A 15,046-nucleotide genomic window follows, 5' to 3' on the forward strand; every position below is an offset into this window, starting at 1 on the left:
TCTCCAGTCGTGATACCCAGGTCATAAGCTACCTATTGAAACAAAAGAAAAACGTCCTAAGTTTTTGTGTCAGTGCTCCTTTAAGGCTTTGGTATTAAAAACATATCTTTCTCGATGTGTTAGCTTCTTTTTTTTTTTGTTCTACCAACTTATCCAGGTAACTGCAAGAGTTCACTGATGGCACCCCAAGGAAGAACCAAGTTAAATATGGCATGAAGGTCCTTTCATACCCTTGTTCACCCGATGCTGCCAAAGGTACAAGTTAAGTACAGCTGATGCCAGCAGTTCCAAGATGTTCATGCGAAAAGCATAGGGCTAGTTACTAGTGATGTGAAGACTGTGAAAAAAGCAGAGCCGGTGGGCCAAACCCTCACTCTCACTACTATTTTCCATCGCATTGCTATACAGGGCCATGCTTCGTAACCATGGCTTCCCTTTCTGTCCCCTTGCTATACTATAAGACGTATTCATGTGATGACATCCACATGAGGCGCTAGTGCAGCAGTCTCGGTACTCGTCTTGCACACGAAAATAATTGTTTAACAATAACCTCCAGGCAGCACTTTTTAGATTGATATTTTTCCAAGAAAAGAGGTTAGTAAGGCACAGCACCACCATACCTCAAGCTGTCATATGCCGGATTGCTGACGGCTATGGCGCTGCACTCGCTGGTAGTGCATGGTAGGAAGAGCTAAGCGAATACCTCCCATACCAGGCATGGCCATATTGCGCTTTCTTTTTATCTTTTTTTTCTTTCCTACAGCAATGCAGTCAAATTGTTAAGTGGTCAGTCCTAACCACAGCACAGCTCACACACAATGTCAACCTCTTCACTTCTAGTTTGAGGCGCATTTTAAGGTATGTCCCACTATTGCAACAGAACCGAATGTTGCAGTAGTTGGATATGCATGTTGTAACTGCCGTTCAAGTGTACCAATAAACCCAAAGGAAGAGAGGACAAGCACTTGTCCTCTCTTCCTTTGTGTTTATTCGTGCACTTGAACGACAGTTATACCATGTCCCACTATGCCCTGTTACTGTCAGCCGAAACCACATAACACAACCCATGGCGGCGAAGATGCCGACCCGGCGCCACTGCAGGGCCACAGCAGGAGGAGGGTGTTAGTGCTTGCGCTTTGACACACGGACGACAGAAAGAGACAACAGAGCAGGAGGTGCTGAGGGATCATCAGAAGCAATTTTGTATGTAACATGTGTCATTTGTCGAAGCACGCGAAATGGGGCCTGTGAAACGAGAAAGGAGCTTCTCGGAAAGGCCTGCATGTTGTGTAGGGCCAAAGAACCAGGAAACCCGCTGGAAATTGTTCATCGCGATGCCATTTGTATTAACGCTTCTGTGCTTCTTGTGAAGCCGTTAATATGCTGTGGGCGAGTTGACGGGTGTGGTTAGCACTAGAGCTGCCCACACTCGTGGTCATGTTCATTTCTTGTTCTTCTGTCCATTTCTTGTTCTTGATTTCAACTATGATATCCTTAACCCCGGTTTGTTCCCTGATCCACTCTGTTCTCTTCTTCTCTCTTAAGGTTACACCTACCATTTTCCTTTCTATCGCTCGCTGAGTCGTCCTCAATTTAAGCTGAACCCTCTTTGTAAATCTCCCGGTTTCTGCTCCGTAGGTAAGTACCGGCAAGATGCAGCTGTTATATACTTTTCTCTTGAGGGTTAGTGGCAGAGAACCATTTAACATGTATTTACAACTTACCATGTAGTTTGTTAAGTTGTATTTTCAAAGGTGCTGAACATTTGAGTTTTCGCCTGCTATGTCTCAAAAACGAAAACAGCAGTATATTAGTGAAAAGATATATTACATGTTTCTTGAAAAAGTGTGTAGCGTACCGACGGAGCCAAATGCCAGAAGTCACGTATTTTCCGATTTCATTGCATGCTAATGCACTCCAGCTGGTCTAAATTAGCCAAAGCCCTCAGCTACGGCAGCTTATATATACAACCTGGGCTGCTTCAAAATGTTAAACTTCATAAAACATTAAAGCTAAGCAGCATAGATGTACCATTATATTGATATCCAGGGTGTTTCAAAAAATGGGTCCAATATATTGGAAAACTACAAAAAGGAGGCATCTGCATTCTACTTTTGGTACTTCCTTTACTTTAGCATAACGCATCTTCAGATGTGTGAAAGCAGTAATTATGGTAGTGTATATAGAAATGAAAACAATTACCTTTTAACCAGTCAAGATTAAAGTTCCTCCTACGAATAGTCTATAATCATTTTGAAATTTCGGAAAGGCGGCAAGTGGTAATCACTGCTGAGCGATGAAATCTGGCTAATTTATCTCGCGAAACTGAAACCGCACAGCAAACAGCGTATATGCCATCATCTTTGAAACCACCCTCAATGAAATGTTAATTGTTTTAAATTTTGTGAAGAGTTAATTGTTTTCATTTCTATAATTACTGCCATAATATTTGTACACATCTGAAGATGCATTCTGCCAAAGTAAAGGGAACACCGCACACACAATGCAGATGCCTTCTTTTGTAGCTTTTCAAAAATATTGGACCCATTTCTTGAAACAATCTGTATATGAGACCCGGGCCTAATAGAGGCCTGACTCAGGCCTGGGCCCGACCCGAGCCCAATGCTCATGGGTTCGAGCCCGGACCAACCCGGCCTGACCAGATTCGCTGGCCGGGTCCGTGCAGTGCTCTACCCCGCACTTCCACCACAATGAATGGAAATAACACCAGTCATGAAGGAAAGACCTGGAAATTGTGGCACACACCCATGCATGGTGATTGGCCGAGAACAGGGTAGTTCTGGTGAAATACTGTTAAGTTGTAAACTCACATCTTTTAAACTAATTAAAGAGCAAGGGCAAAAATTAAATATTACAAATGGACAATTAACCATAAACACAGCACAACTTACACACAATGTCAACCTCTTCCCTTCTAATCTGAGGCACACTTCAGAATATGTCCCACCATGTCCTACTACCGTCAGCCAAAACCCCATAATACAGCTCTCATGAAGGCTTGCTTGCTACGAGCCTCGGTAGCTGATTGGATATCGCTCACCTTCGAATTATGGACACTCTGGTTCATTTTCCTTCACTCATCATTTTCTCCACTTCACCAAGCTGTTAACATTCCCAGCTCAGCATTCCCGGTATCCCACCCTAGCCTCCAACCTTGTTCCCGACTCCTCTCCACTTTCTTCTAATAATGTCTTTACTTTCCCTTGCACCTACGATAGCGGGGCTAGCCCAATTACTGTGGCACCTACCTGCCAGTGCACTATTTGCATAGGAACAACAGCTTCCTCCACTGTTCGTAATTTGCCGGAACGTTTCAGTAATAGTTGTGGCAAAAACAAATAAATTTAGCAAGGTGAGTACCTTAGCTTCGGAGATGACTCAGTATTCAAACTAATGACAAACCAAGGGCCCATGCTGCGTACCAGTCACCAACTATTCCCGTATATTATCATAAAACATTTCATGTATATCCGCTGAGACAAGCGATGTACATGCCCTTCTGCGGCATTTCGCTCAATAATTATTCAAAGCGCCAATGCAAGTGTTTTACAAGGAATTCATTCAAGGGGCTTACACCGCTCATTTGTTGATTCCAGTCAGAATATGTAGTTGCACGGGCAACTTTATTTTTCCACCCAGCCGCTTTCAAAATAACCCAAGTGGCTATTTTGGTGAATTATGCATGAAGACAAAATAGTGATATCACAGTGTTCAGCAGTTTTTACGTACCATGTACCACGCAGCGCACATAACTCATAATTCCAAACAGCCTTCACTTCGATGATGATCACCTACTTTATCACAAGCTTGTTTTTTTTTTTTTTTTTCAGGTGATTGATAGCTATTCTGCTTACCCATGACCTCACAGCTTTCATAATTGCCATGATTAACATCTTCAAAGATTTGTAGTGCCATCATCACCATTTTTTTATCACTACGCCACGCCTCTCGTGCAGCTGATGCTAGCTCGAGCTGCGCGAGGATTAGAACGAGCTTCTGGCCTGGCGGTTTGGACGCTGCAGCTACCACCGCTTCGCTTCGGCAAATCGCCTTGGATAATAAAGTGGCGAGAGAATGACACGACCACGTTGGCCGCCGTCCCGTCTTCCTCTCTCGCTACATTGGTGACCCGGAGAACACGCCCTTCGCGAAGCGGCCCACTGCCATGCTTTCGCAACTGTGCCCTCTAGTTCCGTTGTTTCACCCTGTCTACTCCCGAGCGTGGTTTATGCGGCTCGATACCATTCTCCCGGTCAATGGCATCAAGGCACAGTCGATGATGCACGCTGTCCTGCCGGACACCCTCCCGGTTGAGCTGCGTCATCTAGCCGCCGAGTCGTCCTCCAGCCCGCAACCCTTCGACGACCTTTGCGCTGCGGTGCTCGCCTGCTGTGGTGAAACCTACCGCCCGCTTCCGGGAAGCCGTGAGTTCCAGGTTTCCTCTCCGCCCCAGCGAGCGATACCAGACGGCCCGCAGACCTACCTTCACACAGACCTCACCACTCTGGCTACGACTACTACCTCAGATCCAGTAACAGGAACATTAAATCCTGCACCCGACCACGACGACGAGGTAGAAGACGCTTGCACTTCCCCTGACTCCAACAAAAGTTCATTGCAGGTGCCTGCCACATGCACGATTTCCGTGACATCAACGGCACGCGAAACTTCAGCGACACCATACTCCATGACGGCTACCTTGCTGCACGCCTCGGAGTCTGGGCTTTATCGCCCATTATTCAACAACCGATCCCAGAGCTTCCACAGTCCACATTATCCAATGAACATGATCTTCCATCAACCTTGGCAATCTGTGCATCCTGCAAGCAGCCACTACTATCTACCTTGACGTCTCCCGCAACTGAAGTTCCTGCCCGCGACACACAACGGCGGAACTTCGGAGATGCTGCTACAATGACCAAGGACCACATGACAGATTCGCCAATGGCAGAACAGCCAGCACATTCGGTAACAACCACGCAGGCGGACATCCATCAGGCTTCCCCGACGAGCACGGGTGGGCCAGCCAACTGTCTGGTAGAACCCACGTATTCCGGATCTCATGACCAACCTTCGGAGACTTGGAAGGGCGACACCACAACGCAACAATGTGCCTTGAATTCAGACATAACTCTCATCACGACCCAGGCGACTACCGCATTTGCGCGGTACATTGGCTGACCGGTCACAGTTTTGACCACGGCGTTTCTACACCCGTCAACTCGGTCACCTGCGCCTGCATGTCAGCCACACTGCAAAGCTCAAATCAACGGCTACGTCCGCGCCAGACCTGCCAGCCCACTGCTCCTTGTCAACAGCCATGTCAGCGCCATGTGCGCTGTTGGAGACGCCGCTGCATCCTTTACATTTCAGTACTCGGTCGTCCTGGTTTCGCTTCAATGCATAGCACCATCTCGCCACCATCACCGGCTCGGCCTTTTCGGCGCCCTCCCGCGGCTCCACTTGTGGGTACATTTGTCAGCCACACATGCTCGAAGCACCGGGTGCACTCTCCAGTGATCCCGCCAAGTCATCGTGAGACGCACGTGTTTATGACCACAGCGACCCGGCGCTTCCTTCTTTGTCCCTTGCGCTTCTCCCAGAGTCGCCTACAGGAGACCCGCTGCTTACCGATGGCCCATCAACGTTGACAACCTGGACTTTCCAAATGAACACTTTATGAATTGTCGTTCATGTATATAGCTTTTGTCACTATCTTTTTTTTTTCATATGCCTTCAAATCGCGCAAAGCGCTAGGGAGGGAGCCCTGCAGTACCATCATCACCATCATCATTTCTTGATCACTGCGCTGCGCCTCTCGCGCAGCTGATGCTACCTCGAGCTGCGCGAGGATGAGAACAAGCTTCTGGCCTGGCGGTTTGGACGCTGCAGCTGCCGCCGCTCCGCTTCAGCAAATCGCCTTGGCTAATAAAGTGGCGAGAGAATGACACGACCACGTTGGCAGACGTCCAGTCTTCCTCTCTCGCTACAGATTTCTTTTCATGTTGAACTTTTTTGCCATAATTTGACAGGAGTATATCACCTGTCATGTTCCTTGATTTTCATTTTTTTTTTCTTCACCAGCTGCGTGCTGCTTCATTTGAACCAACTATGTCACAGGCTATCAATGTCCTCTATGAACCGACGGCTACATCCAGAGAGCAAGAAAATTTGCCTGCAATTTTTGGCAATAATTGCGTAACACTGGGCTATACTGAAGGCTTTCGGAATGGCCCCACATGGGCCACTATCGTAATCTAATTGTTGGCAGCATGCTTGGGTGCAGACGCTCAGCCTGATTTATATTGCATGTCTCGATTGTCAAACTACATTCTTGTTTATAAATGACCTTTTATTTCCTCAAAGCTATGTTTGCTTCAGCTGAAATGCATGAAATAAATGGTACTCCAAATGTTTAACACTGTTAAGTGTAAACAGCCTGAACTATAGTTTTAACATATATTTTAGGGGAATGATCCAGCAGAGTAAATTAGCAAGATTCTGTAAAACTGCAACTGTTTGTTAATAAATGCCTCAGCAAATGTGCAGTCGATTTCGTGACATCGAAAGCTGCTGCACTGTGCTTAAAACAGCTTTCCAGGGGTTAACCTTTAGCAAACGTACCACACCATGAGACATGGGTCCAATATAACTTGAGAACTACAAAAAGGAGGCATCTGCGTTCTACCTTCGGCATTCTATTTACTTTGGCAGAATGCATCTTGGTGCAGAATGCACCTTGGTAAGACCAGTTTTCAAGCCTGCAAACACTAGGATTTAGGCTCCAGGTGCTAACTTGATGCCTTTACATTGCAACTACAAAAAATGACCAAGCGTTCACGGAAACTATTGTGGTCAAGATGCATGGAATGAATGAAATGTAAGCCTTGCAGCAACTATGAGAGATGTTTGATAGCCTCCATGCAATGACACAGATGCAGGCATAGGTGTGTGCAAAGGTACGGCCACCCATCCTAGTCGTTCAATAGGGGGCAAACCTTTACCTCTGAACGAGAACCTTGTAGACTAGGGTTCTTAAAGGGCCCCTAAGCCACCATGAGGTTTAAGCCCAGTTGCGGTGGGGCCGTTGTACACAGGTGCACCACAACCACAGGGCCCTGAGAATTTTTCTAAACGGTGCCAAAATAGCAAAGTTAGATGCTTTTGATTATCAAAATGCAGCATCACCCCTTTCACTCTTTCCTTTGCTACCCTCTGTTGATATCCTCTCCCAAAGCCACTTTGCTCTCTAGCCGAGCGCTCTTCCGAATCTCGTGCGGCACACGTCATCGCCGACGCACTGCTTAAAACACCGTCTACTTCTGGCCGCCCTGACTCCATCCCTCCGTCAACTGTGTGTCTGTTGGTGAACCACTACTACCAAGGCGGCCCGTGGTTATACGAATCGAGCCAATATGGGCCCTGTGCATCGTGGCCCCGATAGGGCACACGATGCACATGTTTATTTAAAATGTCTGAAAAAATATCGCTGATTTAAGGGCACTTTTACAGTACGGCAGCTATGATGACGATATCACAAGACAGTTAGCCTCCTTCAAAGTAATAAAATGCCATAGACAGTTTCAGTGTTTGTCAACAAACTGGATCGCGCGGAGCGGCCTACCCAAGAAGACTTCCGGTGCGCCACTTCTGGTAATGCTTTTGAATGGTCCCGGTGGTGTTTTCATGGTGTGTTTTTGCTGTGCTATTATTTCTAGCGCATTCCTTAGGATGTGCCAAGATAAATGTCTAGAAGCTACATGAAGGGACTAGACGTTGCGCACAGGAGAGGTAAAAACAGAAGATGCATAAACTACAGAAGTTTGTCAGCACACTTAATTGGGCCAGTTGGTTTCGCATGTTGACGAATGGGTGCGCTTTGAAGACGTAGAAACACCCTGGCCACATCTTCAAAGCCCAAACACATCATCGACACGCAGAAGAGTTGCCCATTCCATAGTGGAGTCGTACAATTCTGTGCAGAATCCTTGGATGTAGTGCCTTGTACAAAATTGTAAGAAAGAAGTTTGGTCGAAAGTTTACAACCAACTTCTTTCTAACAATTTTGTAGGTAGCACTACACCCAAAAATTCTGCAATGAAATACCAACTAGCCTGATTACACACATTTGTTCTGTACAATTCAGCCTTTCGTAAGTCTGCCTCCAGTCAAACCAAAGAGTTTCCTAAAATTAACTCGAGGGGACTCTGTCGCTGCGATCGTTGAGAGACCATGGGAATGATGGGTAGTACACACATTTGCCTAGTCTTTGTACTTGCGGGCGGCAAATCGTACTTGCAGCTTCGTTTATTGCTGTGTTTCGGTTTTGTTCTGGATGAAAGATTCAACCCTTTTGAACTTCGTGACCCGATTTAGAAAGGTAAGTCTAAAAGGATAACATGGTGAAGTGCAACCACTGAACATTTGGTAATTTTTGTTTAGAAAACAACTCCAGGCCACACGAACACACACGGAGAAAAAAGCCGGCCAGAAGTACGAAGATTAGACAAATGTGTGTACTAACCATCACTCCCACGCTCGCTGAAGCGCCGTGCGTTGCAGCTCCCACAGACACTAGCGCCAGAGTTCTCTCTAGTGGATATTAGGAACTCTATGTGTCAAACTACGAACATACTTCATTTTCCGTGTAAACACACAATCTCAAGACAAAACGCTTATTTCTGCGCCTGTGTCACTTTGTATCGATCGGGATCACTCCCGGTCCGAAACATTCGGTGTGACTGAGAAATTATAAAAGATACTCATCATGTGGTGACATCAACTGCGGCTGAGTCGCACGAACTATTATGGTTTACTCACAAGAATGATGCAAGCTCACAAGTAAACTGTTCAGTAATCAAAATTTCAAGTTAAAGCCACCTAACACACAGTCCATGTTCACACCGAAAGATGAATCAGCTAGAAGCGGCCATGTTCATTGGTGGCTACTCATCGCCTGTCTTGTGGTAGCACCACAAGACAAGCGATGAGTCATTAGCACACACAGGCGCAAACCCACTCGCAGGCGTCGCTTCAAAAAAAAAAAGAAAAACCAAATGCAATGGCGACAAAATGTGGACAGTCCGATCTACACTGAGTGGCGATTCATGGTGAGCGCGGCTGCTGTATGTCCCATGTTGCTTCAAACAGCACACATCATTGGTGTGGCTCAGGCTATACAATGAATGCCTTTGTGATGGATTTTCAGCGTTAGCTTTCACATTTTGCTACCCACGTCAGGCAACAGCACACTTATCTGCCACGGGTGGAAGATGATGGAGTCCGATGTGTTTCCTGTAATTGGGCGCCTTTGACTAATTTAACGACTCAACATTGCCTCTGTGCCATTAGCCTGCGCTGAGCTTTATTGCCTTTAAAGGACCAGACATCCAATTTACTCATATCAAGATTTTCGCGAGAACGAGTAGCTATCAACGCCCTAGTAGCGATTCCCAACCTATAACGCAATAAAGGAAAAATAACTATCACTTTTATTGATTTGTATCAATGGTATCTAGCACAATTCAAAAAGACCAACAATCCCACCATTTTTAGCACTGCGAGCGCTACCACTGGCACTTGCTCGCGGTCACCTCCAGACCGCGCCACATCAGACCACTTCACAGAAAAGAGTGACGTCAGGCCCAATGCTGCTCCGCAAATATCTCGTCTGCTAGGCGCACACACTCAGTCATGCCTTGTCACTTGCATTGCCGTCGTTGCTGTACAAAGTGTCGACAAGGTTTGAATATGCCATTTGTAGCTTGGAATACGAGAGTCTGGAGCGTGGAATCGCCTCGATTCGCTACATTGCAAATGATTTTTACTTCGGTCGACCCTTTGCAGAACAGTGATTAGAAAATGGATGCCGTTCCAAGCAGCGATGAGGACGTGCCTGAGGATGCATGCTTCAGCCACGCTCGCTCGTGCACAGCATTCAGGTATACGCAAAGGGGTCAATGAAATAACAGTATAGGGAAAGCGCACCAGTGGATAAATAGAATACGTTCCCTGCTGCCAGGTTCTTCTTTGCGCCTCCATATGGCCCCACCTATACGGCTTCTTAAGGTGGCTGCGGCCGTAACCCGGTAATATGCTGGCACAAGCCAGTCTAGGAACAAACTAAAATTCACTATTAATGATACCTTTGTGTTACTCGTTAGGGATAACTGTCAATACGCTACTCCATTTTGATAGCTTGTGGTCGTTTTGGCAATTAACATGCACATAATGAAAAGACACCCTCATTGTGCTTTTTCGCGTTTGGAACCAGAGGATTGCAAATTGCAACGGTTCACTGATTCCCTGACTGACGAGCACATGCTGAATGACGCTCTATTATTTCGACGATATTTTATGAGTGGTTTGCATGTTTGTAATTTAACAAAATCAATCAAAGCAGTGCGACGAAGATCAGATACGACGAGTGAGTGCATTTCCAGGCTTCGGCACCAGGATAAGAACACTCAGATCGTAGATGACATCGCTACTAGCACATCATCACTTAGGATGGTATGCATGGAATATATCGCACCGAACACATAGCACTAGTGTTGATGTCACAGGGGCACTCCATTTTTTATTAAGTTCTTGTACACTGTTTGCCTTCGAAATAAAATAACTTCCACGCAACAGACGTGATTCAAATTTGCCCAAGAGGACCTATGCACACCAAGCAATCGAATGAAGGCACATCTCGATTTTGAAATTTGATGCAAGTGCTCCTTTAAAGAGCCACTCACCAGATTTGACAATTTTGAGCTGACAAGCGCAAAGCGTAGATGAGGCGTTCATGATCACGTCTGCCAAAATTTGAAACACTACGCGCTGCGGAAATGGGTGAAATTTCAAGATGATCTACTCCCCCTTCCTTTTTCGGGCACAGGCCAATAGAATGAAGGCATGACGTGCACGTATGAATGACCCTACATACACAGCAATGCAGCGACGTTGGTCAACTAGGTAGACAACTGTGCTCTGACGTTGTCAACAGTATACCACGTGACATGGCTTAAATTATTTAACACGACATGCGTAGTTTGTGTAATTTGCTGCTTGAATAGACGAATAAAATTTGAAATAATGAGAAGCAATAAGGAAATGTGCGCATTTTTCTTTTATTTGTTCCTCGTGAATTGCAACGAGATGCGGGGCTAATGTGCCGGCGTTTCGCATGCTTTCCCTGTCCCTGCTGTCAGAGCATCGAGCATACGACAGCCGTGGAAGCGAAAGTAACGCTCCTACGCGTTCGCGCACTCATTGTGCTCATATTTTACCACGTCTAAGCCAGCATTTCCAAACCATCCTGCAGAAACAGGCAATAGACCACAGAGGAGACGCTTGTCAATAAAACAACACCGTTCACGTGGTCAAGGGCTGGGCTTGTTCAGGCACGTCATGCGCACGTGACCTCTTGGTCGGATGACAGAGGAAATTTGGCTTGTGAAGGCTATGCGGAGGAGCAGCAAGGGTTGGGAGCTCGCCTCCACTGATCCTCGTTTCGCGCCGCTTCAAAACAACCCGTTTTCTCAGCTTCGAATTAACCGATTCAAAACATTTTTGTGGCAAAATGTTCCTCCTTGGAAACCCAACTACTTCCACTGTCTAACTAAAATTTGGTATGGAGCCTGGTGAGTGGCCCTTTAATGAAGTAGGCAGAACAAAGATACGCTCCCTTAGGGGGAATCCAGTTTTCTCAGATATCGTTGCAATGCAGGCGCTCTTTCTATCACCATCGGCTGGAAAACGGAATGTTTTGACGAGCATATAAATTTAGTTCAAGCTTGCAGACTGCATCTTTTCACGACAGCTGTGCCGCAGTTGCGAGGAGCGCTTTATTGGAACACTGCTTTTCCCCTAAAACATTGAAACACAAGCAGCCACAGCCAGCAACAAAGGCTAGAACACTACAAAAACGATCTAAACAGGACATTTCCAAATTAGAAGGAGGTGAATGCACAATGTTTCCCGACAGGCGCCGACGAATAATGAAAGAACCTGCATGCAATGTACCAATACCATTAGCATAACATCACAAGCATCGCTTCTCAACATGCTGGTATTAAGATGGTGGTTTCCAAGACATAAGTGCGAGCTAGTTTTTACATGAAAACATATTGCTGGGACAGAGGTCTAACACCTAGCTAGATTTAGCTCGTTTCAATTAGTGAAACACTGAAAATTATGAAAGATCATGCCTACTTATTAACTGCTTTTTGGTCTGCACATGACCATGTCTTCCGAGTTCCACACCCTTGCCACCAACCAATTCGTTCTAGGGTCAGATACTGAATAAATGCGAATACAAGCCGCCACATTCTAGGGTCAGATACTGAATAAATGCGAATACAAGCCGCCACACTGAAAAAGCATATTGCACTATGATCGCGGCAAAGTAGCAGAGCTCGATGTCATGCCGATTTATGCGGAAGACGACGAACGCTTCAGCGAAACGCAAGAGCTCACACCAGCCACGTGCCACAGCACCTGAAGACTGCAACTTGCCGGCTGTCGACACGGGCGGGAGAGCAATTAAGCTTTGTTGGTAAGTATTACTCAAGGCACGCCTGAGTTCACGCTGTAAAGATGTGCACGGGAACCCACCTTTCGAAATCTGCCCAGTAAAATCCATTCGCAAACTACGAAGTTGCGCGATAGCGGCACGACAACGGGGCTGTGGACAGCCTGCGCGCACACCACCTCCACGCACATCATACAGCCAATCCTAAGCATGGCAGATGACATGCGCTTTCTGGTGGGCCCGTGCCCAGTTGAGGACAGCGCACTAGCGCTTCACCGAGACGTAGTACACAAGAAGGCACCGCGTGGAATGACATTTCCACGGCGTACCGGCGAAGCGACGAGGAGGCGCGCATCGCGTTGGTCATAGCCGCAAAATGCTTCCGCTCGCGATTTTTCACTCCGATGCACGTTAACAAAGCCGGAAACAGGAAAAGGTGATGACTGTCACACGCGTTCGAACACTAGCTCGAGGCCCGAGGGCCCAATTCCCCTCCTCATGGTAATGGCGCCATTCATGACCCATTGAGTCGATTTTCCCCCGAGTGGTCACCTGCTCGAGTTGTTTTTCCGCCGTCTCTCGCTGGTTTGGGTCTATGGTGGCCCGGAGAATATCGATAAGCTGGCCGGCGTCCATGGTTATGCGAGTTGCGAGGCACGAAGGAGCGATAAAACTGTGGTTAAAACGTGCTTCGCGTGAACCATGCACCGGTGACGCACCCAAGAGACATGCTCCAATGGATGAATAAATATAAATATGATTCTACCACAAAACACCCTTTAGAAAGGGTGGCAGCTAGCGCCATCTAGCCATAATACTTGATGAACAAAATCTAGATTTATCTTTTTTTTTTATTAGTGAAATGAAAACTGGCGCTATGCAGTGAAGAATTCAATTTTCACTAGTGCCTTGACTGTAGCCACCAATCAGATAACCTCATCCTAGTTATTTCTACCCGCTTAAAGTGTATTTCGCCCATAGAGTTCCTTAGTATAGAGGGAACTCTGGAGCTAGTGTTTATGGGAGCTGTCATATTCTAGTACACTATGCTATACTAGAACTATAGTGTATTAGAATATGGGGTAGGGTGTTCAGGTGCATTCTCTCGCCATATATCGCATGAAGTGGGGCCCATGGACAAAAAAACCGTTTCTCAAGGTGGCGCTGCCGTAGCATATGGGCTGGCAGGATTGTCAGCTCAGCGCCGCTCTGCCTTCTCGGGTGCTGTTCAGTGACCTGTTGCTTGTGTTCGCATCCGCTTAACGAAAGTTTTTCTGGCAATGTTTTTGCTTGCCACGTGACAGTGAGGCGATGCCGATTCATCGGCGGCAACGACACTGCTTTGCACCTAGGTGCGAAACAGGGTATACCTTCGGAAAAAAGGTGAGCAGCCGGCGCTTTTCGCTGCACCCAAAGAGGAAGCACGGAGGAAGGTATGGGAACAGAATTTACATCGAAAGGATGGTACCTTGAACAAAAGCTGCTCTGTGTGTGAGCTACATTTCGAGCCTTTATGTGTTCTATGAGACTACGCGCACGTTATAAACGGCGAAGAAGTTCGCGTACCACGTAGGAGACCAGAGCTATATGCCGGACGCCGTGCCAGTGTTACTGCTTAGCGCTCCAAGCTACTTATCGAAGAAAACGCCGCATCCAAGACCTCCGAAAAAGTGGAAGAACTCGGCGGTCGAATCTACCATCTCCAAGAAAACTGCAACACCCTGTGTTGATGGTGAGGCCACTGATTCAGGTTCATCGATGGACCTTCCTGCTGACTACGAACCCGAGGTGGCGAACACTACAGGGACTGCAGCTTTGCTGGAACACTTACTCAAGTTTTGTTTAGCTTCAATTTATATGAGCTCGATCGCACCGCATCTCGTGTCAAAGAGAGCGGTAATTTGCGTGCTGTCACGACTTCATTTTTGTGTGAAGGGTATCAACCAGTCTTGAGAGGCAAAGCGAAATAAAAAAAAACTGCACGCGAAAATTAGTCGGTGTTCATAAAGGTGCCACCGTGATGAAGTGATTGTGAACTGATAATTCCACGGAATGGCGACGAACTTAATCGGCTCACTGCAGTATGCGCTCTCGTAAATAAATGGTTTCTTCTTACAGTCTGACAGTGGCGCCAAATGATGTTTCCTTTTGACTGTACAGTGCAATATCCAGGCCACAGCAGCAGTATTTCGGTGGGCGCGTAATCGTTTAAAGATCCAAGATTGTCAAAATTATTCCCAAGTCATCACCTACGGCGTGCCTCTCAATCAAATGGCAGTTTTGTCACCTTATCAACATAAATAAAATGGCATGATGCAAGTACCGACAAGAACGCTGCCGCGAGCGTAACGAAGGAAGTCGAAGCTGTCGCAGTGTGCAGACTACGACTCGGTATACCAGTAATATAACAAGACACTTTCGGGTTTATAGATGCTCTTTCGATACCTTAATCTTCCTAATTTTTTATTCATTAACCAACCGAGTTTTAAAAACTGCAGGCAGTTT

The 15,046-nt window shown here is 46.5% G+C and overlaps 1 protein-coding gene across 5 annotated transcripts in view; it reads right to left on the reverse strand.

Annotated features, from left to right (window-relative positions):
- msk (importin-7 msk) overlaps positions 1–15,046 on the reverse strand; it is a 340,833-nt gene that overhangs the window by 325,133 nt on the left and 654 nt on the right. For 2 of the 5 annotated variants that reach the window (XM_037420237.2, XM_075886386.1), the window contains exon 1: positions 13,094–13,286. The exons of the other annotated variants lie outside the window; for them this stretch is intronic. In XM_037420237.2, coding sequence (XP_037276134.1) covers positions 13,094–13,177 — 84 coding nt within the window. In that variant the 5' untranslated portion in view covers positions 13,178–13,286. Of the gene's footprint in view, positions 1–13,093; positions 13,287–15,046 lie in introns of those variants that run through there. 5 annotated transcript variants of the gene reach the window in all.

This window comes from Rhipicephalus microplus, chromosome 2 (genome assembly GCF_043290135.1).
Source record: "Rhipicephalus microplus isolate Deutch F79 chromosome 2, USDA_Rmic, whole genome shotgun sequence".
NCBI classification, from domain to species: Eukaryota; Metazoa; Arthropoda; class Arachnida; order Ixodida; family Ixodidae; genus Rhipicephalus; species Rhipicephalus microplus.